General features: G+C 38.4%; 1 protein-coding gene and 1 non-coding gene across 2 annotated transcripts; one reads left to right on the forward strand and one right to left on the reverse strand.

Annotated features, from left to right (window-relative positions):
* Positions 1 to 4,116: 4,116 nt before the first annotated feature.
* TRNAT-AGU (transfer RNA threonine (anticodon AGU)) lies at positions 4,117 to 4,190 on the forward strand. Its single transcript has one exon. It is a non-coding gene; the product is annotated as a tRNA-Thr (tRNA).
* Positions 4,191 to 18,863: 14,673 nt separating this feature from the next.
* On the reverse strand, positions 18,864 to 24,576 carry LOC131246805 (serine hydroxymethyltransferase 4-like). Its single transcript, XM_058247219.1, has 4 exons — positions 23,832 to 24,576; positions 21,357 to 21,747; positions 21,139 to 21,240; positions 18,864 to 19,316 (listed from the first exon to the last, which is right to left on the reverse strand). Exons 1-4 carry the CDS (start codon positions 24,507 to 24,509, stop codon positions 19,072 to 19,074), a joined length of 1,416 nt encoding a protein of 471 aa, XP_058103202.1. The 5' UTR covers positions 24,510 to 24,576; the 3' UTR covers positions 18,864 to 19,071.
* Between the last annotated feature and the right edge of the window lie 1,999 nt (positions 24,577 to 26,575).

Below are 26,575 nucleotides of genomic sequence, written 5' to 3' on the forward strand. Positions count from 1 at the left end.
TTAAAAATTATTTGCAAGTTGGACTTTAAGCGTAGTTTTAAAAGATCAAATGATGTTCAAATGAGATAATTCTAATCCCATTTAAAAGATTGTCAAATTATCTTTCCAACAAGTCCATAATCACCTCGATAGAACCTATAATAAGGGAGTTATGACAATTTTCATGAGATTGCATGATGTTGAAAATGAATGCGAGGGCTAACATAGACTTTGGGCTCATTTTTGAAAGATCAAATTAATTGTGTCCAAATGAGATGACTCTAGTCCCACCTGAAAGCTCGTTGAATTATCTTTCCATGAGTTGAAGATTATTCCAATCAAACTTGCAACAAGAGAGTTATGATCATTTTTGTATGATCACGCAATGCTGAAAGCAGGACAAAATAGTTTGGAAATGTCATCATGGACTTTGGACTCACTTTTGAGATGTTAAATGATGTTTAAATGAGACGATTTCGGTCCCATTTGAAACGTTACTAAATTATCTTTTTAATGAGCCCAAGATCACACCGATCTGACTTGTAACGAGGAGGTTATGATAGTTTCTGTGGGATTGCGCAATGCTGAAAATGAACACAAAAGTAATTGTATATCGAAAGCGGATTGTGTTCGATATACACTCATGTTTATGTTTAGAACATGAGTGTACTTGTATTCAGCTTTAACATCACGCGATCCCACGAAAATGGTCATAGCTCCCTCATTATAACTTGGACAAGAGTGATCGTGGGCTTGTTAGAAAAATAATTTGATAAAGTTTCAAATATGATTAAAATCATCTTATTTAGACACCATTTGACTTTCAAAAGTGGGCCTAAAGTCTACGATGACATTCACAAACTATTTTGTTTTGTTTCTAGCATTATGCGATCCCACTAAAACGACCATAATTCTCTCATTAATAGGTTGGATCGGGTTGATCTTGGGCTTAGTGGAAAAATAATTCAATGAGCTTTCAAATATAACAATTATTATACCATTTGGACACCATTTTATTTCAAAATCAGGCCCAAAGTCCATAATGACAAACAATTTGTGTTCTCTTTGAAATTTAGGCCATATTTTGAAATGTTGATATTCAAATGAGATGATTTTAATTTCATTTAAATGTGATCAAATTATCTTTCTGACAAGCCCAAGATTGCCCCAATCCGACTTGTAATAAAGAATTTATAACCATTTTATGGGATTATATGATATTGAAAATGATTACGAATGTGAACACGAGTGTGTGCTAAAAGCGAACACAACAACGCATCAAAAGTGAATATAGTGGTGTATTGAAAGCAAATGTGATAGTGTATTGAACCCTAAATCAATGTGTACTGAAAGAAAACGCAATTGTGCATTGAAAGTGAACGTGATTGTTGCGTTTCCAACATCGCTTGATCATACCAAAATAGAATTATCTCATTTGGACACCATTTGACTTTTCAAAACTTGGCCAAAATCCAATAACAAATGTGAATTATTCATGAATTAGACTTTTGGCCCAATTTTGAAAGGTCAAATGATATCTAAATGAAATAATTTCAGTCACATTTAAAAGGTTATTGAATTATCTTTCCAATGAACTTAAGATGATCCTGATCTAACCTATAATAAGGGAGTTATGGTCATTTTTGTAGGATTGCATGATGCTAGATATGAACGTGAATGTCAGTATAATTTTCGTTTCAATTTTAAAAGGTCAAATGATGTTCAAATGAAATTATTTTAATCTCATTTGAAAGACTGTCGAATTATTTATCAAGAGAGCCCAAGATCACCCCAATCTAACTCGTAATGAGGGATAATTGTTTTTGTGGGACAACACAATATTAGAAACAAAATAATTTATGAAGGTCATTATGGACTTTTGATAACTTTTAAAAGGTCAAATGGTGTCTAAATGAAATAATTCGAGTTTTGTTTGAAAGCTTGTTAAATTATCTTCCCAATGAGCCTAAGATCATTCCGATTTGACTTGTAACAAGTGAGTTATGATAATTTTTGTGGGATCACATGATGTTGAAACCAAATGTGAATGCGGGCAAGGGAGTTATGATCGTTTTCGTAGGACCGCGCTTGTATTCATGTTCGGTACGTGCTTTCTTCTGCATTCATTTCTAGAATTGCATGATCCCCATGAAAACGATCTTAAATCCCTCTTTACAGGTCAAATTATGGTGATCTTAGACTTGTTGGAAAGATAATTCGATAACTTTTCAAATGTGAATAAAATCATCTCATTTGGACATCATTTGACATTTTAAAAGTGACTCAATCGTTTATGATGATGTTCACAAACTGTTCGATGCTATTTATAGCATCTTACAATCTCACAAAAAATGGTCATAACTCTCATTGTAGGTTGAATTAGGGATATCTTGAGCTCGTTTGGAAAGATAATTCGACAAGCTCTCAAGCAAGACTACAATAGTCTCATTTGGGGCACTATTTGACCTTTTAAAATGGGTCCAAAGTCTATGCTAGAGTTCGTGTTCATTTTCAGTATTGCACAATCTCATGAAAATAGTCATAACTCCATTGTTAGAGGTTAGATTAGATCTTAGGCAAATTTAAAAGATAATTCGACGAACTTTTAAATATGATTAGAATCATCTCATTTAGACACCATTTAATTTATCAAAATTGGGTCCAAAGTATAGCTTGTGAATATTTTTTAAAGAAAGAAAAAACACCTATCTTTCAATAGTGGAATATTTACATTATTTTTTTAATTTCATTTTCTTTCCAAATGAACTTAAAACCCAATTTTCTAAGGTGGTAGTTTATTTTAAAGAGAATAATTAAAAAAACACAAAAGATGACCAGAAAAAAGTTGGAAAGCACGAAAAATTGCTGGAGTACATTGGTAAAAGAAAATTTAGTCAAAGATTAGTGATAAAAAATGTTCACATATAAAGAAGGTATGGAGGCTTTTATTAATACAAGGCTCAATGTAGAGCATTTTCATCTAAAGAAAATTTTAGAAGTTGTGAGAAATGTAGAAAAATAAAAAATTTAAAAAGAAATCTATTTGTCTACAGTCATGTAGCCATGGCTTGGGTTATGATGGGATATTGAATTCCTTAGGACAAACCTATTCAAAATTTCAATTTTTCCTAAACAATCCATGCCCATTGACAGCCCTATGCAAGGTGTATTGATTGACCTCTATGTTTAACTTTTGGGAACATGAAATGAACGACTAAAGTGAAAAATAACTAACCTTCTAAATTATAGCCAATGTATTTGATTTTGAAGTCTTATACTCTCTATGGTGGATTGTAACAGTTAGGGTGCACACGGAACAGGTAGAACTGGTAAACCGGACCGGAACTGACCAAACAGTACGGTTTGGTCTGGTTCTAAAGTGCATCGCTTTCGGTTTCGAAAATCAAAGAACCAATTAGTTTAGTTCGATTCTCGGTTTAGGGTTATGTAGAACCAAATTGAACCATAGAGCCAAATCGCGGAGCCGAACGGTGGAATCGGTTTTGGAACTGAACCTAGAATCGAACCGTATATTTTAAAAATTAAAAAACCCTAGCTCTTCATTCTCTTTATGCTGCCCCTAACTCTTCATTCTCTTTATGCTGCCCCCATTCCATTCTTCTCTCTCTCTCTCTCTCTCTCTCTCTCTCTCTCTCTCACTCACTCACACACACACACACACACACACACACACATAGAGGACAACCACCTTCCACCCACCGGCCACTGCTCGATGCTCCTCTCTCTCGCTCGTTGGTTCTCTCTCTCTCTCTCTCTCGCCCTTTGATTGCTTTCATGAATTTTTTGTTGCACACCTTACACAATATCTAGACCATTCATCAAATGGATCACAACACGAATGGACATGGGTAGGATTATAAAGAAAACATGCAATTGGGCTTGATTATAAAAAGCCCAAAACCGTAGAACTGATTCGGAATTGAATCGGTTTTTACGATCTGATTCTAGGGTGCAAATGGTCCAATTCCAGTTCCGATTTTTCTGAAACTATTAGGAATGGTTCAGTTCTGGTTTCACCCTAAACTGGACTGAACCGACCAGTGTGCATCCTTAGTAACAGTTGTACTATACATGACTATTAAATAATATTGAAAATATGTAAACAAAGTCAACAGAGCTTTCATAGCTCAGTTGGTTAGAGCACCCGTTTAGTAAGCGGGAGGTCTTGAGTTCAAATCTCAATGAAAGCATATTTAGAATTTTTTATTTTTATTTTTTTGGACTATTTTCTACGTAAATCGAAAATCAGGGCCATTGGCGAGCCAAAAAATCGGCCATTCTGTGTGGATCAGTATTTGGATAAATCTGAGCCATTGGTATGATGGCCCAGACAGCTTTAATCATCTTCTTACGAATGGCAATTCTATGAGCGCTTTTTCAGTTCTGACAAGTGCAGAATATGCCCTGCTAATCCAGACCGCTATTTTGTCATGTCCCACCGTGGATGGGCTATCCCAAAAAAAAGAGACCAAAGACTAGTGGTTAGGATGTTCCAATCTGGGAGATTAATGGGACACGATCCAGCTACAGTTGGATGTAATGGAACAATAGTCTGGAATCAGGATAACGACGTTGGGAGACCCACCCGTTAGAATTGAAAACCCGTCTACAGTCGCGTATCCTATAATTCCTCGAGTCCGTTTTGACTCTGTCACGACGCAGAATTCAGCGCCAGTCGTTCTCCACTGGGGTCCACATGCTGAGTTTCCGGTGATCGGAACCGCCCATGTTGTGGACTATGTTCCATAAGAATCACCATAAGAAAATAAGCTGAACGGATGATTCCGGGAATCACGATATGTAGATGAATTTAGAGCAATGAGAAAATTTTCAACGGCCAGCATTCAAGTTAAATCAAAGGTTAAGATCGTCACTGAAGCACGATTAAGAGATCACAGCTTATTTACCACAGAAAAGAGAATATGGACGGTTCAAAGAACCGGACCATCTCAGCATGTGGGCCCTAGTGACCCGTGACACACGCTAGAACCTAAGTCGCGACAGACGCAAAAACAATTAAGCAATAAGCCGTTGCCATTAGCTATAAAAGTGCGTGTACCAAGTAAAAGTAAAACCAACCAAATCAATATCAACCGTCCATCTTACGTATTCCACGGCCACCACTTTTCTCTAGTCGACGGTTAAAACTAACTCTAAAACTTACTAAGTATGGACAGCCAAAACCTATATAAATAGACCATTGTCATCTTTGTAGTATGCAAAAAAGGAAATACAAAAACAAAAGAGAGAAAAAAAGAGAAGAAAGAAGAGAAATGGCACACAACAAATTGCAATTGTGGTTGGTGGGCCTAGCCCTGGTGGGCCTCGTTTTGCTTAGCCATGAATGCCAGACCGTTGAATCGGCAACCCCGGACGGTGTGGTTGTGGACAACGATGCTGAAGACCTGTACAAGCCCAACCAGCCCAAACCTGCTACTTTCTGCAACAAAGCCGACGGTTGTGGACATGAATAGGCCCACTAATGAGCGGTGGAGATTTGATTGGATAAATGGGGCTCTACTATCATTGTTGGATGAATAAAAGCACCCTAATGCTAGTGCTGGAGAGATCTATTTATCATTTGGAATTTCTTACCTTTTTTTTTGTTTTGTTTTTAAATGCTATTGTTTTTATTTGTATTTATAGATAAGTTGGGCTTGGACAAGAGCCTGGAATTTCTATGGTGCAGATGTAATGTTCTGTTCGGATAGAAAATCTGACCGTCCATTTCAAGTTTAATAAATTTTCATTGCAGAATGACTAATGGAAGACAATTCAAAATGTGTAAATAATTTCTTTTTAACCAATGGCTTGATGGGCACTGATTTTTTCGTAGGATCATGAAATCTATGTTGTTATATGGACAGTTAAAACAATGGATTGGACCATCCATATGGTCCAGCACATTGGATGGACCCTGCCTGTCCATCAAGAGGCCACAAAATGGACGGTGAGATTAATATGATGTTGCATAATTAGAATACTCTAGCCATCTGTGACTGTTACATGTGTTGTATTGGCTTACCTTCGATTTCCTGTTCTTGTGAACCTATTCCATCTTGTTTCCAGTTGTTACTTATATGTGGGCCCTCTGTACACGAGTTGAACCGAGAAGTGCTTGGCACAGTTAGGCTCGGCTCCACCAGTAGCTAATCAACTTGGCTAGGCTCAGTTCTCGAGCTTGACTGGCCAGATCGGCTGAATTCGGTCAGCAATTCATGCTAGTTCAAGCTTGTGCCGCAATTTCTCAAACAAATAAAGTGCATCTTTAATTTTTCACATAATGCAAAATAGTAATAACACTTTCTAGATATTTTATCAAATACTTAGTGAATAACATCAAAATTAAGATATGAGGGTAGTCTTATAGTTTTTTTAAAATTTTAGTTCTAATTTATTTTGTATTCATTCTTTTCTCACCACCAGCTGATCCCGTGGAGAATGTACGCACCCGAAACAACACTTTGTTGAATCACCAAGCCAATTCGAGTTGAAGTTTGATCCGAGTTGATTCGAGAACACAACTCGAAAAATTTTCAAACTCCAAAAACTAGCTCAATACCATCTGAATCGAATTTCAAGCGGGGACGAATCGAGCTTGTCCTAATCGAGTCGAGCTAGCTGACTGAGCTAACTCGACTCGTGAACAGCTCTATATGGGGCCCACCTTGGACAGGGAGTGTCTCAAAAGTCTCCTAGATTGGAGGATAATAACTTGGAGTTAAGAAAAACAATATAGTAGTAGACTATGTTCAACATAAATTTACTGATGGAAAGGTTAGGATTTTCTGATTTGGGAGAATTTTAATGCATCCCCATCCATGATTACATGAGGCCCATCAGATTAATGGTCTATAGAGTGTTGAAATGTGGACCCGACATGTACGGATTCCTATGTATTTTTATGGAAGATAATCTATAGTTGCAATGACTGAGTACTCCGTAAAATTTCATCTAATTAAGCTTTACCCCAATTAATTAGGGATGTCTATATGAATCCTGTTCTGCTGATGAAAGTATCCCGGCTTGATTGATATAAAAAGGCCAGGATTATATGGTGACAAATCTTTCTCAGCCAAAGAATTTCTCGGGATATTTTCAAAATTTGAAGGTTTTTTCAGGATATTGTTGAGAAATCATGTTCTTGCATGACAAATTCTTCTTTGAATGGTGAGATTGAATGAGATGGAATTGCATTAGATGGAATTAACATTATTATTGCACAATGATTACATGTTTGGAAATACCATTGTATTTTAACTGTCCAATTCTACCTTTAGGATCAAAATCTTTCCTTTGGGAAATATAAGTGAGGCTTGTGTTTGGACTGTGAAACTGTAATCAATGGATTACACTTCACAACTGATGCCAGTCACAACTTGAATGTCACTTGTAAATGACACATATGAATGGATGGTGTGAATAAAACACATGCATTGACGGTGGCCCACAGGTATAGTGGATTTTCAAATCCACAAAAAATCCTGCAATATTTACCATTCGTTCATGATATTAGGATCTTTCCATTGTTTTTAAATGGCAGATGGAATTTGCATGGGTCCAAATGCAATTACATACCACCTAATCCCATCTAATACCACGCACCAAACAAGCCCGAGTTGCTACTTTTCGAGATAAATCGCAATATATAAAATCTACCAATATATTGAAAATCTCACTACAATATCATTTAGTGTGTTTTTCAATGTACTATTGTGAAAATTTTAAGATTTATGCCATTTGTCATGCTGAACTGGACAATGTTTTGATAGGCAAACATGGAATACATTTTTTGAAAATTTACCGAATTCCATGAATCCAAGCAAGCCTTATTAATGGGTTGAATTTTGGGCCTATTTGGATTTGTGAAAAGCACATAAAAGAAAATACTATTTCTTAGGAAACAAAACTTTGTTTTTCCTATTTGTTTTATCATAAGATTTTTTTTTTTTTTTTTTTTGGGAATACCTTAAACCTATTTTCAAATTTGTCATTTCGCAAAACAAAAGTTTTTTTAGATAAAAAAAAATCCAACTAGCCATTGGCATGTGTTAGATTAATTCATTTTGTACTTATGAGACGCTAGAAAATGAACAGCTGGACATGTGGCACACATTACATGCAGTGTATATGAAGGTAAATTGTGACACACGTGGCACACGTGTGAAGTGCTTGAAGCTGTATGGTAGCAAACGTGGCACAAGAGTCGTATATGCCGCTTTACATGTGGGCATTTAAAGTTCGAGGGCATCATTCATGCACATTAGCACGTATGGCATACATGGAACAATTGGAGAATGAGAAAGGCATATGCGTCATATTAGCATAAGAGACACTTAGGCACATTTGACATGTAGCCACTTCAAACTAGAGGGTAACACTTACATACATCGGCATATATGGTATATACAGAGCAATTTAAGATGGACAAAGGCACATGTGAGAAGGCATCACGCATCTGTATTAGATGTGGGGCTGGTGCTGAAAATTAAAAATTACCTATATGAAATGACAATGTTGTTCTTTTGACTATAAGTACTCATATTTAACAAGTGCACATGAAACTATGGTGGTATTATTCAAATCACTTAACCTATAATGACAATTTTCATCTTCACGCCATTATAAGGATCACTACATGCGGGGTTAAAGTACCAAAAAATATGTTGGCTCATGTGATGTTGTAATGATAGGTGTCACGAGTATAAAATGGCACGCTGGTGCATGTGATACTGTAATGGCATTATCCAGACCACGAGAACAAAATCTCGTCTGGAGTACATTTGCCACGTGACGTTGTAATGGCATCATCCAAGCCATGTGAATTACATTGTGTTAGGAGTTACAGTGGCAAATGTTGTGAATGCGAAGCTATTAAAGGTGTATGATGGCAGCTTCTGATTTAGCTTTCAAAAAGCTCATTTTCCTTTGGCTATTTTAAATGATTTTCTTAGAGATAGAGGTGAAAAAGTAAATTTAATGATTTTTCAACAAAAAAAAGTAAATAGTAAAATATATTTATCACAAGGTCTCACAAAGAAAGGCTTCCCAAACATTGAAAAGCCAGTTTCATGGGAAATGGTATTTCTGTGTCATGATTATGAACAGGCTACTAAGGGCCTGCTTAGATTGGTCGAAATCATAGGAAAGAAAATAGCATTTCTCAGAAAACTTTATTTCTAAGAATATATGAAAAAAATTATCGTTTTCTTTGTTTGTTTTTAAACATGAATATTCTATAAATTTAAAATTTATTTTCAAATTTATTATTTAACAAAATCATTAAATTTTTTTTTTCTTAACAGTCATTAACATATTTCCAACAACATACGTGGAATGCTTAAAAATGGATAGTGACGTGTAGCATACGAGGCAAACACGGGTTCTTGAAGTTGAATTGTGGCGCACATAATACATGTGAGGTGTTTGAATATGCATGGAGGCACATATGCACAAGGCACACATTGTCATATTTAATGGACCATGGGCCCCACTTGCTATAACCTTTTTAACTGAAACCTTGTCTACTATGCCTGTGCTTCCTCTATACCGTGACTTGCAATATGGGAAGGCACACGTGTCAAATTTCCAGCCATTCATCGGGCAAGGTACACTGAATTGGAAACGGATTGGGAAGTGACCCCAACTCCACCTAGCTAGGTGGTGTTATGCACTCTGTGGGGCCCACTACCATAATGTATGTGTTTTATATGCATGCCATCTACCCGTTTTGCCAGACCATTTTAAGGCAGTAGCCAAAAAACGATGCAGATCCTAAGTTCAAGTGGACCACACCACAGGAAACAGTGAGGATAATAACACCCACCGTTGCCAAGGTGGCCCGACAAACAAACCTATAGTTGTCATCTCTTCCCCATTGTTCCATCTGGTGTGGATGATCTGAACTGTGGCTCTGGCAGATTTTTGGTCCCAGGTCCTAGCATCAAGGATAGAACCTGATGGACGGAGTGGATTTTACATATACAAAATAGTGGGTCCCAATGAACTTAGGTCTTTTAGACGATTGTGGTCCATTTTAAACTTACTCAAATTAGAAATAATCCGTTGCAATTACCTATAAACAGTGACTGTACCGAGTAAAAGCAACACCATCGGAATCAATATCAACCATCCATCAGGCTTACCCACGACCAAGTTTCATCTAATAAGAGGTTTTAAAAAAACCACCTCTAAAACAATACTAAATATGGATCATTAAGACTTATATAAGTGGACCACCATCACCCATGTAGATTGCAAAAAGTACCAAAAAAACAAAAGCATAGGAGAGAAATGGCACAATATAAGTTGCAATTGTGGCTGGTAGGCCTGGTTCTGGTGGGCCTTGTTTTGCTCAACAACGAATGCTGCACCGTTGAAGCAGCGACCCCCGGCATTGTCGATGAAGATGCCGACGACGTGTACAAGCCAAAACACGCCAGAACATCTACCCGTGTCTGCAGAAAGGGCTACGGTTGTCACGAGGATACGCACCAGAACTAATGAGTGGTTGAGATTTGATAGAGATATTTGGGCCTCTATTACATCATCGTTGGATGAATATAAGTCCTCTAATAGGAGTGTTGGAGTTACCCTTTATTATTTGTAATTTTTTTCCAATGTTTATTTGGTATATGGTCTTAATGTAAGGTTACGTTTGGCTGGAGAAGTCACCATGATTGTAAGTTTTTGTAATTGAAAATTTACCTTTTCCTAATGTAAAATTTTCGTATTTCAAAATAATTTGACTGTTTGGCCTACCTGCCTTAAATCATGATTTTACCTAGTTTTGCAGTTGCATGAGAAGAGATTGCATTTTAAAAGGTTGATCACTCTACATAATCTTTCTGCTATAAGTCAGATGAAAAACATAAGCATCCCTCGTCAGGAAAGGGCTTTGTCATACATAACATAATTCGAGTTTGATCATAGAAAAGATTCTCCTCAAATTAATCCAAAAAAGGCCTGCTCGCTGAGCTTTTTTTAAAAAAAAAAAAAAAAAAAAAAGCTCACTCATTGAATGATAAGAAACTAATCTTTACTTCCATAAATTCTTTTTACATTCTGTTCTAAATGAAAACAGAGTAGAAAACAGAGTAATTGGTTTCTCATTCGTATCATGGATGAGCTAATAAAGAGGCTTTATTGATATTCCCCAGTGCCCCAAGATTATATAGATGAGTGTTTTGGAAATAATATGAAGATATGATTGTTAATTCAAGCTGCGCAAGCTAATAAATCTTTTAGAATCTCTTGCCATATACAAGACCGAGTTTCTATTTTTTTGAAAAGTATGATAATATGATAGAAGCTTTTTAAGACAAATGAGTAAATGACACCTACTAGAGTTAGAGTGCTTGCGCAGATAACACAAGCAACGATTGGCTTTACATGGTCTTAACTTAAGCAAGCAGGGGTTGGAAGAGGCTATCAGGGAGATGGGCGACAATATTATATATATATATATATATTGGTTTTTTTGTGGGACCCATGGCAGTTTATTTGATGGCCCCACTGCCCCCAAAAAATGAATGCTTACATCTTCAAGTAATTTAGGACCCAACTCAAATTTTGGAAGATTTCAGGTGGTTAATGACTAAAGTATACTTTGATGAGGGCAAAAGAAGGGTAATAAATCCCTATTTGGGCGTAAAATACCTTTCATATGGGGTGTCAACAGCCATGTTAAAGATGAGCTAAGATTTTTTTTTTTTTGTTAGCTTGTTAGTACACCCCACTGTCAGTTCACACTTCACTGTTAGCCACCCCCACTAGGGATAGATACCAAGACCTTAGTGTTGAAATGAGGTATCTTTCACTCAGTCTATCACTTGAGCTATGGATCAGGGTGTTGTTGAGCTAAGATTTGACTAAGCCTGACTTGCATTAGTCTACATAAAGCTTAAATTTGGCCTGAGCTCATTATAGTCCAAAATAGTTTGGCCTAAGCCCGGCCTATAATATTTATACAAGGCCTATGAAATTGCATGGTTATCTAACACGATATTACGACATGTGCTGGCTTGCAGAGCTTAGAATTATAGGAAAGCCCTAGAAGTAGGGTGAATAGGATTATTTAAAATTATTTACTACTTAATGCAATTTAAGCTACAAGGCTAATTTAATCCAAGATCATAAACTATACAAGATTCAATTATATGTGCAAAGTAGTCTATGAGGCGAGATTGATATATCAAGTGTATTCAATGCATTAAGCGCCAAGCATATAATTTAATAATGTATTCATATGAATTAAATAAATCGGATCTCAAAGATAGATAGAAATGCATACAACATAAAAATCACAAATATAAAAATATATAGTGGTTAGACAAATTGCCTACTCCACTTACGGAGAACGAATTCAAACTCGAGTTTTCTGAATTTCACTATCTCTGAGATTTTTCACAAGGACCTACACGTACATACCTATATTGGTGGCGGTCCTACACAAGAATGTACACGTACACACCTGTGTCATTGGCTCCCTTAGAGACTTCAAGGGTTTTCTATAGGTTAACTACAGTCCTACACAAGTACGCATGTACACTCTCATCAAAGGCTTCCTCGGAAGCTTTAAGGCTCTATAGTCTCACCAATAACCCTCGATTAGTCATACACAAGAACTAATATATATACACTCCCGCCGGATACGATCCTACACAAAGACTTATTTGAGTTTGGGTTTCAAACTCGATGGACTTTAATTAAAACCTAACACATTTTGGATGAGCCTCGTTGATAGCGCCTTTTTGAGATGCTCAATCAATCTTAATGTGGCTTCTCTTTTACTCCTCCGATCTTTGATCCGGATCTTCTTTAGCTCTTACGATTGACTACCTTCTAATGATCTTCTTATAAGGATGTCAAAATAATGAGATGGTGGTGGAATATCTTACAACTAAGGAATAGTTGGTTCCAATTGGAGATTCACCTAGATGGGTATTCTAGAGCACACGGGATATGAGTTGAATGCATAAAGCCTCTAAAAACTTTAAAAATCCATATGTTTTGTAAAGATTGGAATGCCTGTTTTACAGAGAAAAAACTCCAACAGATTTATAATGATTAGTTTCGATTAAATTGAGTGCACCTTTAATTTGATCAAGTAATTCAATAATTAAGCAGTTAACTCGTTGGATATTTTTGCCGTTCTCGATTGGACTATCGATTCGATCGACTCAAATCGAAGGATTGTTAATTCAATCGATAGTCTTTAGAATTCTGCTAAATATGATTTCTAGTTTTCACTAGATTTGAATATCTATGAGTCTAGTTAAATATGTTTGTTTTAAGACTAAGGCTTGAGATGATCAAATAAGAATTTTTCTATGGGAAAATATATCATCTAAATGTAGGCTATTTTGAAACTTTAAGGGGTTGAATGTTAATTTCACCAAGTTGTCTCAATTTACCTCTGTTTTCAAGTCTTGATGCTTCAAGTCTTTAAGATTTCTGTCTTCCAATATCTTGTAATGGAGGCTCAATCAACTGAAGACACACTAACACACATTATTGATAAATTGGAGCACTAACAATCTCTCCCTTTGTAAATTACGTGACAAAACCTAAACTAGCCCTATTATAGTGCATCATCAATGACAAACCAAACAACTAAAAAATTACATGTAAAAAATTGCAAAGATTTACAATATAAATACAAGACATGATGTGGATACAACATTGCTCATTCGGAAGTGCTCCCCCTGAGTCCATCAAATTTATGTACCAAATAAAATATGTAAAATATAATTTAACATGTTTTGGTCGAATCTTGATATTCTCCAATTTTATTTTATTTTTTAATTGACAATTGACAAAGAGCCAATTCCATGGATATGCTAATAAGTACAGAAATATGGAAAATTTTATAAATCATAAAATACATCAATAAGCACATACTAACAAGGGAATTTAATAAGGATGCATATGAGCATTCAAGACTAATGGTGCATGCATAAAATAGTCACACAAGAAGATATACTTATAAGCATTATGGCCAATATAGTTTAGCAAAATAAAATAAGAGGGAAGCAACTTAGAGCTAAACTAACCAAAAAGATAATGAGACTAATCCACAAAATTATCTATTAAGTACATATAGACTAACTAAGGTCACCTATCCTTTTTCGGAACCCACCGGGGTGTAAATTTCTTAGGACATGGACTGTTACCAGGATAGAGTATTTCTTTCTTGATTCAACTTTCTTAGGTGAAATCCTATTTAGAGATTTATATTTGGTAGATAATTTTTCTCTTTTTTTCATACCCTCTTAGTAATTGCTCCTACTAAACATTATTCTCGTTTTCTCATTAGGACATTATTCTCGTTTTCATACTCTCTTAGTAATTTATATACCCTCTATCATGTGATTGTTAATTTTTATAGGAATTGATAACAACTTATTTTTTGATGATATTTTAGGAGGACTCTTCGTTTCATGTGTCGTTTTCTCAATCATAATATATTTACCTATTCGGTTCAGGACAAGTGGATAGATAAAACTTTAAAACTTCGAGTGACCCATATCTCCACAACCGTGGCACATCTGAGAGGTTATGGATCTACTTCTTTGAGCAGATGAGTCTTTTCTAATTACCGAATAGCGTTTCTCTAAAGTGTACTTCAAATGTATATAAGGAACCTAAAAGTTTGTATGCTTTCATACTATTAATATTTCTACACTATTCAATTGAAGTTATCTTTAAGTAGCCATATCACCTCAACTATGGCACACATGAGAGATTATCGATATACTTTTTTGGGTAAATGAGTCTTTTCTAATCACTGAATGACGTTTCTCTAAAGTGTAGTTCAAATGTATATAGAGAACTTAAAAGTTTGTATACTTTCATACTATTAATGTTTCTACACTCTCCAATTGAAGTTATATTGGAGGTAAATCTATTTAGTAGGGACCTGAGAATTTTTCTACATATATGGGCCTTTAAAATTGTTTCTTCTAAACTTTATGTAGAGTTGCAAATATCATTCAATATATAATAAAATTTCATAAATGATTAATGCTCTTCCATATTAATATTTTTGAATTGGGTGGTTAAGAGTTGAATTTTAAAATGCTTTATTGTGCTATAAAATTTCCTCGTTGGTGGTTTCTAAAATATCCAACACTTGTTTCTCAATTTTAAATATACAAATTCTTTTAAATTCATTCGGAAAAACGACACGGTAAATAGTGTTGAGAGCTTTAACATTATAATTATATCTAGCTCTCTCATTAACACTCCATTTGAATTTATTTTTGGGATTGGTAATGCTGGTATTGTCTATCACAATTTATTCTACCAACATATGCTATCCTTGATTTATAAATTTTCAAACCATAGAATCTAGGAATTTCAAAAATATTTTCATTCTAACATTCCAATAGATAGTACTAGACCCATCAAAGTACGATGGCCGTACAATGAAACTTCTCTCATTGTTAGACATCATCAGTGTGAAATTAAGACACATAAAATCAGCTCGATTGAATACTTAGACATGCCACACGGTACGAACTTAATAGGTTTGATGAAAGATAAATACCATAGTGGCCCCACACACAAACCTACGGTTGGAATCCTATTTCCATTGTGTCTCTATGATTTTTTTCCCGGAGACTGGGATAAAGAGCAGAACCTGGTGATGGAGTTAATTTTACATCCATTAGAGTTTGGTGTTTTACATGCCATCTAAAACAGGTGTTGTAGATGAATAGGGTCCGCTTTTCAACGGTGGATGTTATTATCCCCTGTTTCCTGTGGTGTGGTCACTTGAGCTTCAGTTCTGCTTCACTTTTGGGGTTCATGCCTAAAATGAGCTGTAAACACGGATGGACGGCATGGATATAAAACATATAGATCATGGTGAGCCCCACAGCACCCAACACCACCTATCTGGGTGGTGTTTGGTCACCACCCAATCCAGTTCGGGTAAGTGTACCTACTACCATGTAGGTGAAACTTTCATGAGATCCAATCCATTCATCCGGTATGCCACCTCTCGTTCACCCAAGGCTCCAAAAATCATGAAGAACCAAGACTCAGGTAGGTCACTGCATATGAAATAGTTGCAATGAAACACCCACCATTAGTTCTTTGTAGGGCCCATCGTGGCGTCTATATTTCATCCAATCCATTCATCTAACTTGTATGACTAGGATGAAATAATTACCCACAAATCGAGCTATTTCAAAATTAAGGTGGGCCATAACACACGAATGCTATAGGGTTTAGGTATAATTCCCATAGCGGGCCACCAAAATGAATTTTGGCATCAACGCCAAAAATTGGGTACTGCACCTGATGGACGGAGTGGATTTCCTGAAAATAAAATCATTTCCCTTACAGAAAGGTTGGCACGCTCAGTGGGTAGTCGTGCAGGAGTTTCGCGTTGCCATGGAAAAGTAAAACCGACTAAGAAAGACCAACCAAATCAATATCAACCATCCATTTACGTACCCTCTAACCAATTATGAAACCTTACTAAATATGGTTAATTACCTTATTTAAACTCCTAATCAACGGCCCATGTAAGATTATAAATAGATCTTTGAACAGAGAGAGAGAGAGAGAGAGAGAGAGAGAGAGAGGGAGGGATGGCAGGTAACAAGATTCAATTGTGGCTGTTGGCTGTGGCCCTGGTGGGCCTTGTGTTGCTTAGCCATGAGATCTGCACCGTTGAATCGGCCGCTCCCGACGGCAATGGCCACAATGATGTGGACCACGACGTGGACGATAAATACAAGCCAAACAAGCCATACAAGCTTACCCCTGCCAACCCTTACACTCGTGGCTGCAGCAAGATCACTCGTTGCCGTCACTAGAGGTAATAAAGCGTCTTTTACTACCAATGTTGGACGTGTAACAATCTCATAGTAAAAAGTACTGAATAAAAACTATATATTTCATTGTTTGGATTTTATTTTATTTACTTGCAAGGGAAAAAGGTTTTATAAGGTGGACCTGACAGAAGCCTCAGAGAATGTGGAGCTCTGTGGGGTCCACCGTGATGTGTTGGATATATACATCGTCCATTTGGTGGGTCCCTTTAGGTCATGGGATGTCCAAAAAAAATATAGTGGTAGAAGAAAAGTTACCCAAAGAGTAGTGTTAAAAGAAAATATAGGTATAGAATTTTTATTGTTTATTTTTTAAAAAGTGTTTCAGGTGTTTAAAAATAACACTACTTTTTTAAAAAATATTTAAAAAGTAGTGTTATTTTAGTGTTCCCACGAAATCTTGGGAGTATTTAGGTAAAAAGCCCTAAGAATAATGGCTTTTGGTGGGAATGTGATACATCCTTGAATTTGACATGCTTAGGCAATTTGTAATAGGAGATATTGAAGACAGTATCTGTGGCATGTGTGAATATGGGCTGCAAAACTAGAGTTCAAGGCTTTTGCCTCTAAATCCTGGTTTTGTTGGTGCATCCAAACAGTCTCCTTGCACTAATATTTTGTTTCAGTCATCTACCCTAGCCCATTGATAATCTACATGGGAAGGTGAGGTCAGATAGTGCTCAGAACTGGGCTGATGTGGGGCCAAGTCAATTGTGCATTTCAGACTACCCCATTCCTTGGATGTGCCCTTCAATATTAGGTCTCAAGGCCAAAAGTCGGACCTGCATGTAAAGCTTAGGTGGGCCACATTACAAGGAGCAGCTATGAGGGGATGACACTAATAAAACCTTATCTGCTGTTCGCGGGTCCCATTAACAGAATACATCTAAGTTGTGTGGGGTCCATTTAGCATGTTTGTACAGTCTCATGTGTCGCCTTTTGGATCATTATTTCTGGAGTAGGAATGGTACGCATCAAACCAAGCCGCAAGAGCTTTTATTGTTTTTTTTTTCTAACAGCACTGATGAAGGAGAACCCATATACTCGCACATGACATTTTTAAATTATTTGTTTTACGAGTAGAAATCTTAAATATTAATTTATTAAACAACAATCACTTCGTATCTTACATTTGAAAATGACTAATAATGCTATCAAACTAGGAAATAATGTCCTTCAACCATAGATATTTTATTTATCTTATCACCAAACGGCTTAAAATTTCTGACTGGAAAATCCTAGAAGCCAATCTTTGAACCTTTTTTATTAGAATGTAGACCTTCATCATCATTAGAACGTGGACTTCGGCTGCATCTCCACTATCATCTGTTTGCAAGCCAGCCACGAATTGAAAATGAGATGCTTAAGTTGTCTTATCATAAGAAATTTTGAAGCATGGTACATCCACGAGTATGCATTTGATTCTACGTTGTTACTCTGCTCGGTTTTCCTGGTTTTAGCGTGTACAGAATCCAAGCTGTGCATCAGGTCGGTCCCACTTTCAAGATAACTTGGACCATAAATCAGGCCAAACCACCAGTAAGGTAGGCCAAAAGTGACTGAAGCAAATAGATGCCTTGGCTGTATGCTGGCTCCGAACATTGTAGCCCACCAAAAGGAATGGACCAGCTTGATTTTAGAGTATCATCTAAATGGCCATGCCCATCTGATGGACGGCTTGGATCTTGCACCCTTTTGTCAGACTTGCACATAAAGTGGGTGTGTACGTGCGGTGCGATGCAATGCATACGGGCATGGGCTTAGGAAAAACCAGCTATCTGTATCATCACTATAATCAGATATTAGTTGCATTTTCATTTGAGGCAGCAGTCTATAATGATGGGGTCCACCTTTTGGTGATCCAGATGTTCATCTGGTGGGTGGGCCCCTATCATGGTTGGATGGAGGGGTGATAGTGTGCAAAACGTCCCCATCGAATGATTGTAGCTATATTCTGATAATTGCCCCGCAAGTGGGTTACCTCAGGGAGGAAAACATCTCACCCACAAACAATCTGTATCACTTAAACATGGACCCCACTCTCAAGGGATGAGTTGAATTGGATGCATTCCAACAAACCCAAAGGGGAATTTTACATAGGAAAGGACTCAAATAACCAGCCAAAAAAAATGCAAAAATGAAACTTGAAGAAATTGAAATGGAATTTTTTAGGTTGTGACCCAAGAGTAGCTTGATAGATGGTAACGATTGGGGGTAACCGGCCGCTCTAATCCTTGTACTTCATGGCGGACATGTCAAAGCCAGGCATATCGAAAGAGGCAGAGAATTTCTCAACAGACGCCTTAAGGTTCTCAATGTCCTTGTTGTTGACAAGGCCCTTGTTGAAGTCCTTGAGGAGCTTCCCATGCTCCTTTTGAACATTTAGGGTGATGGTAACTGCCTGGTGAAGGAACTCGCCAATCTGCTCAAAATCCTTCTCGACCAAACCCCTTGAAGTCATTGCAGGGGTACCTGTTTCAACATCCAAGCCAAACCAACCTACGTAGTGAGATGCAATACAATTGCAGTATCATGATCTTCGGGCAATTTGGAGAGGCCCGGACCACATATATGAAAAACCAAAGTATAATAAGAATACAAAAAGATTGATCCGGAGGAAGGGTATGATTATTTGAGAATGTTCATTTTTCTCCTCGGGTCAGGATTTCCTACGAAATGGGATCCATGACAATTGAGTTTGTGATGGGTAAAAATGGACTGGCTAAAGAGAAGAGGTCGGCACGGACATCAATGCAGGACATGAGGTTGGCCAGCGCCGGTCAATGGAGTTGATGACGCCACTGTTGATATTGGATGAGGAGAACTTTGGCGTAAAAAAATCTTCCGGTTGTGTAGGGCTGTCAATGGGTACCTGATGGACTAGCCCGATTTTAACACCATTATGAAAGTGGGTTGAATTTGGGTCTCGTCTTTTGGACCCCATTAAAAATCAGTTCTAGTTGGGTTCATGTGATGGACCAAGTTAAAGTTGGGCTGTGACAGATCTAGTTAGTTTTAATAGTAAAATTTATACACACACACACACACACTGTTTACACACCATGCATGCGTTAAAGTGGCACATGTATGACCGATCTAATCAATCCAACCATGTAAATCTCTTATTTGTCCCAAACTCAACCGGAAACCTAGATGCAAAGACCCAATGGGTACCTGAACCCAATTGGATTCAGCTATGGGTCTTCAAGAACTACACCCGGGCCTGGTTAGCACAGGTATGGGTACTATAGGACCCGACCTGTTGACAGCCCTAAATCTGGGACCCAGACTGGTGATTAAAGTATGTGGCAGACACGAGGCCACAAATATCTATCTTTGTGCAGAATGCTTTTTGTCTGCTAGCCAGAAACCAAAAAATAAAAATAAAAATAAAAGATTAATTTGGAGTATCAGCCGTATGATCTGCCAACAATGTGTGAATTTCTCGTTGGGTCCTGAGTTTCCTATCAGTGGGACTTATTACGGTTGATTTGTTGGGCCCTAATGAGGATATATATGAGACCCTCGTTGTCATCTTCATCATCATAGCCTTGTCCATGCTTCTTGGGGTTGGCTGTACTAAATGATCTAGATTGCCAAACTGTCAACTGCACTTGCAAGAACTCAAGAATACTATAGTATATTCTCATAGCAAGGATCATATATTCCTGATGTACTAAAATGCTCCTCATCCACAAATCAGTAACCACCATGAGATGTGATTGAAAAAATATTTACAGGATCCTCTGACTATATATGCCTAGGCCCTGAGTTTCTATAGGTGCTGCCAAACTTCAGCAATCCGGACAGTTGATTTGATGAGCTCCCAAAGAAAATGGGATGCCCCCAAAAATATCCCAGATTAGAAGATCCTATAAATCCACATTTCGTGCTCCATTGAATGTGGATTGTACTGCATTTACTACTATGCATTCTACTCACAAGTCACAAGACTACAGATCACAACCAGCAAGGATTGTTCCATCAATAGCTGTTTCTGTGTGGCTGTGTTGGGCGGTCCATTCGAATGCCCAACAGATTAATGGTCTAGATTGTGAAACCAAGGAACTCGAGGATTGTCTTCAGATCAAGGATCATATTCCTAGAGTAAAATGTGCAGCATAAAAATATCAGTAAACCAACATAAATAACAAAAAATAAGGAAAAATAATAGCAGTGTGAATTGTTTAAAAATGGACATGCAAATTCTACCATCTTTTCAATATGTGAAGAAAATTTGAAGAAAAAAAGATGTGGAAAAGGACAAATGACCCAGCATAAGGGAAGTTCATACCGATTCGAACACCTCCAGGAGCAAGCGCACTGCTGTCCCCGAAAACGGCATTCTTGTTCACAGTAATGTTGCACAAGTCACAAAGCTTCTCGACTTTATTGCCTGCAATTGTACCATTTGTGGACAAAAACTGATATTAGCAACACAAATCCCAAATGGCGTCAATCAGGTTTCCATCACAAAACAACAAAATCCAAGCAATGCCATGAGGAAAATACCGGTCAGGCCGAGAGGTCGAAGATCCCATAGAACGAGGTGGTTCTCAGTTCCATCAGTGACAAGCTTGTATCCCTTGTTCATCAGGTAGTTTCCAAGGGCAACTGCATTGGCCTTAACCTGCTTGGCGTATGCCTTGAATCCAGGAGAAATGGCCTGTTTCAAAGCAACGGCCAATGCAGCTATCTGGTGATTGTGCGGCCCACCCTGGAGTGATGGGAAAACAGAAAAGTTAATTTTGTCCTCGTAGTCATAGACAGCACCCTCTGGCTGGCCCTTCCTGGGAGGCTTGGGTCCTTTCCTGTAGAAGATCATACCAGATCTTGGCCCTCTCAGGCTCTTGTGAGTTGTGGTCGTGACAACATCGCAGTACTCAAACGGGTTTGCAGCTTCCTACACAACAAAACCCGAAAAGGGGCTTCGAATTATGGAATTTCCAGAGTGCATTTTTGTTTGAAAGGTGACAAATTTATTAAGAACCAGAAACAATTATGGCCCATTTGGACACACTTCCTCGAAAAGGGGTTTCAAGCCTGCTTTTTTGGTGGACTTGGCTGATTCAGAGTTTTTGCACCTGTTTTGTCGAGCAGGAGATGAGAAAGGGGTTTGCACAGTGCATCCAAATGCACAAAATCAACCGACATTTGGGTCAAAACAGTTTTTAGGCCTCACATGCCCCTTCAGAGGATGCATCCAGATGGGCCCTTACAAACTCCAGGAGTTGAGAACAACTGACCCTCCCGCCACTCTATCTGGCTAGCCTAGAAGCCACCAGATTACCCGTGCTAGGTACAAAAGAGCATGCTGATCTAGAGGTGGCTAATAAAACCTTGCACTGTTAAGCTAACGTATATTGAAAACTTCAATACAACTACATGCAGTTGATCTACACCCCAAACGCCCAATGAAAAATGGCATTTTCATGTGCATGATTGAGAAAGCGATCCCTAAGAAAATCCAAAACCAACCAAACCGCTTCTATATCTGCACTTGGGAATGCAAGAGGATTGGATTGCTCTGAGACACCAAATTTGACATGTAAGAAATGGAGAACACAAAGAAGGGTGGAAACTACATTTCCAACAATAAACACATAATTAACACAAACCTCAATCAGCTACCCTAATCAAAGATGTAGATCTCCTTGCTATTCTTTGATAAGCCTTGGATTGCCCACATCCGCTTGTCCAGATCAGTAGATTGGAGAGAGCGACTTGCTTTCATATCTAACTAAATAAAAACATTGATCCACCAGCTAAACATCTTTCAACCAAGAATCATTATAAACAAAGTTGTGCTGCCAGGTTCTTAAAAATCAACTTCTTGCAAAACCAATAAAGCCCACCCAGACTTCTTGCAAGGCCAACCATCCATGACAGATTTACAACCCCTTTTCTCAATTCCACTTGGAGCTAAATGTTAAAAAAGAAAAAGAAAAAGAAAAAAGAAAAGACAAAAAAGAAAAAGAAAAAGAAGACCTTGGAAGTCAAGACCTGGAAGGCTGGACCTGAGAGGCACTAGAACCAGATCTCTAAAATCACAAGTCCATGGACAACGGACTGAAGGACTGGACTTTTGTCTCTGCCATGGAGGGGAGCCCTAGGCCATTGATCCAAAATCATTTTTTGCATTACATGAGCAACATCAGGACCTGTTCATTAGGTTGGGCCCTACCTATAGGGGGTCAATAGTTCAAAATCATATAGATCAAGCCATCCAACGTTAAAAGACACAGAAGCAACAGTCTCTTTAACCTCGTGGGCTCCCATCTTCCACTAATCTAGATCGCCAACCCGGCCACCCCACTCTGTCTTTCTCTTTAACCATCTATCTGTAGGCTGACTATCAGATGGCTACGATTGTTTGAGAATGGAGTCCATTGCAACATTCCCCCATCTACGATGGGTCCCACCAAATGAATTGCATGGATCAACAAAAGGTGGGGCCCACCTGTATCAAACATCAGCACCGACAAATATGATGGTAAACCTAGATCCAGATATCAGTCATATACATTATTAATACAACCCATTCCTCATTCAGATCTGCAGACCACACCCATAAAACCTTTCATCATATTCATGTAAATCAAACAAGAAACAGCAAAAACTTCAAAACCCAGATTCAGATCTCCACTGCACTTGAAAGAAGAAAAACCATATTCACCCACTAGAATTCAAAGAATCAAAATACAGTAAGCCACAAGAAATTCAAATAATCCATCATAGAAAACCCATAATTCAGGAACTCAATAAGCCCCCAAACAAAAAGAAGACAAAGATTCGGATCTCGATAAAATCAAAACCCAAATTATAAAAACCCATAATTCAAGAATCCAAAACACAAAAAACCCAGATTCAGATATTCATTCTTTAAAGAAAAAAAAAAAAGCCCATATCACAAAATGATCCAATATAATTCGAAACACCAATTCACATAGAAAAAATAATAATAAATCCAGTTGAATTCTATCATACCTGAGCCGCAACAAGGCCGCTAATGTGGGCCATGTCACACAACAGAAGGGCCCCGCACTTATCAGCAACCGATCTGAGCCTCGCATAATCCCAATCCCGTGGGTATGCACTCCCTCCGCAAATTATCAGCTTAGGCCGGAAATCCATCGCCTTCTCCTCCAGCTTATCGTAATCGATGTACCCCGTCGTCGAGCTCACCTTATACGGCAGGCTCTCGAAGTAGATCGACGTGGCGGAGATCTTCTTCCCCCCGGACGTGTAGTAGCCGTGCGTGAGGTGGCCTCCAGACGGCAGATCAAGGCCCATGATCCGATCATGAGGATTGAGGAGGGCAGTGTAGGCAGCGAAGTTGGCGGGGCTGCCGGAGTAGGGTTGGACGTTGACGCCCCACTTCGTGGGATCGAGGCGGAAGGCCTGAAGGGCGCGGGCCCGGCAGAGGTTCTCGATCTCGTCGATGAACTCATTGCCGCCGTAGTAGCGGTTTCCGGGCATTCCCTCGGAGTACTTGTTCGTCAACGGGCTGCCGAGAGCCTCGATGACGGCGAATGAGGTGAAATTCTCGGAAGCGATGAGCTCGATGCCACGGCATTGCCGGCGCTTCTCCTTCTCGATGAGGTCGAAGATCTCACCGTCGATCGTTTGGAGAGGGGTGTTGCCCCATGCATTGACGGGATCCATGGAGAAGACGGGAAAGGTAGAATGGGAAGAGAGAGGAAATGCAGGAAGTTGTTGGGGAGTTGCAGGGGCTCTGCGGAGAGGAAGAACGGGGTTTTAAAAGGTTTGTGTTGTTCTAAAATTACAATAATGCCCTTTTAAGTTGAGTAGTTATATGATACTCTGGCTGCGTCTGAAGCTTGATACGCAGGCACTCAGAAATGGTACACGTAGCATATGTTAACTCAAATAAAACAATTAGATTGTGCAGCCCACTGTTTCCAAGTTACAATCTTAAGATCAGATCCGTTGAAAAATCCTAACCTCTGATTCGTGGACACTTGTTTGTGGGAATAGGACCGTGGGATATTTTCATTTTTAACCGTCCAATAAATGTTTTCATTTTTAACCGTCCAATAAATGTCCACCAACCCAATAGTTAGATAATCGACTAAACATAATTTTTGGTTTATGATATATCGGCCCTGGGTATTGTAATTTGGATAGTCTGATTTGAGAAATTGTTTGCAATGGGTGCAATTACTAAAGTGTCTGCGTATCATACATAGCACAATCCCAGAGTATAAAAAAAATTCTCTCTGTGTTTCGCAGCACACGTACGTGTAGATCTGCCCGTCCAAACGCGGAAGCGGATTGGCTGGTGTACCACAACCACCAATATGGCTGCTGTGTTGACGTCACCAAGTTCTGTGGGTCCCATCATGAGTTATATGTTATTTCCAAACCATCCGTCCATTTGACGAACTCGTCCTAAGGTTTGAGCCGAAAAATAAGACAGATCAAAATATCAAGTGGACCACGTTGCAAAACGTAGTGGGGGATTGAACGTTTACCATTGAAACTATTCCGGGGTCACAGAAGTTTTTGATCAATGAGATATTTGTTTTTCCTCTTCATCACCGAATGGATGGAAAACAAAAGTTATTGTAGCCCTGCAAACGTTTTAACGGTGAGAATCACTGTCCCACTGCTATTTGTGGTGTGATTCACTTGAGGTTCGGATACGATTCTTTTTTGGGCTTAGGACTAAAATGATTTTTCTAAATGGATGAACGGGGTGGATATAATAAATACATCATTGTGTGGGCCATGTAACTTTGATCTCCTTTGAACCGTTCGTACAACTCGAGCTCGAGGAATGTCAGCGCTCGTCTTCGCACGACAGGTACCCACATCAGCCATATAGGTAATGTGCGGTACACCATCCAATCCGCTTCCCCAAACGCAAGCGAGTGGTTTGGTGAAAATGCTGGAAGACCTTCGTTCACCCTCTAGTGAAGCGCTAGGAGAGATTGGAAGGGCCAGGCAAAGATACATAAGATCCCGGCCATTCATCAGATTGGGTTCCATGTGACGATGCTGTCAACCGAAATTAGCTTGATCAGTTTTCTAGTTGGGCAAATCGGTGGCTGCTACTTTACATCTATCCATTTTAATTACATGTGGGCCACTTGATGGCTATACCATCCTCAATTTTGGATTAGGAATTATTTACGTGAGACTAATCTAATGAATGGTCCGGATCTATATCATACATTCCATCTAAGTCTATACATAGAAAATCATCCGTTCAATCTCTCTAGGCGAATCGCCTTCTTCTGGTTGTTTTGTACTCGCATGATGCGAGTACGCGCTACGTACATCCAAACGCACCGTACATCACTCTGTGAACCCCACCAAGATGTAGGAGTTTGATTCATGCAGTACATCTATTTTTTCAGATCATTTCATGGTATGATACCAAAATTTAGATATATCCCAATCTCAAGTGGACCACATTACAGAAACAGTGTTGAATGAGCGTCGCCCATTAAAAACCTTTTGGGGCCATAAAAGTTTCTGGTCAAGATGATTTTTGTTTTTCCTTTCATCTGCGCCTGTATGAACTAATCAACAGATTGGATATCAAATAAATAGTACAGTGGGCCTTAGGAGGATTTTAATGGTGGATATCTAGTCACTATTGTTTTCCTGTGGTGTGGTCCTCCTGAGATTTATATCCCTCGCATTATTTTGAACCAGTTTATGAAATGACCTATAAAAAATGGATGAACGGAATGGATGAAATA

This window comes from Magnolia sinica, chromosome 5 (genome assembly GCF_029962835.1).
Source record: "Magnolia sinica isolate HGM2019 chromosome 5, MsV1, whole genome shotgun sequence".
NCBI classification, from domain to species: Eukaryota; Viridiplantae; Streptophyta; class Magnoliopsida; order Magnoliales; family Magnoliaceae; genus Magnolia; species Magnolia sinica.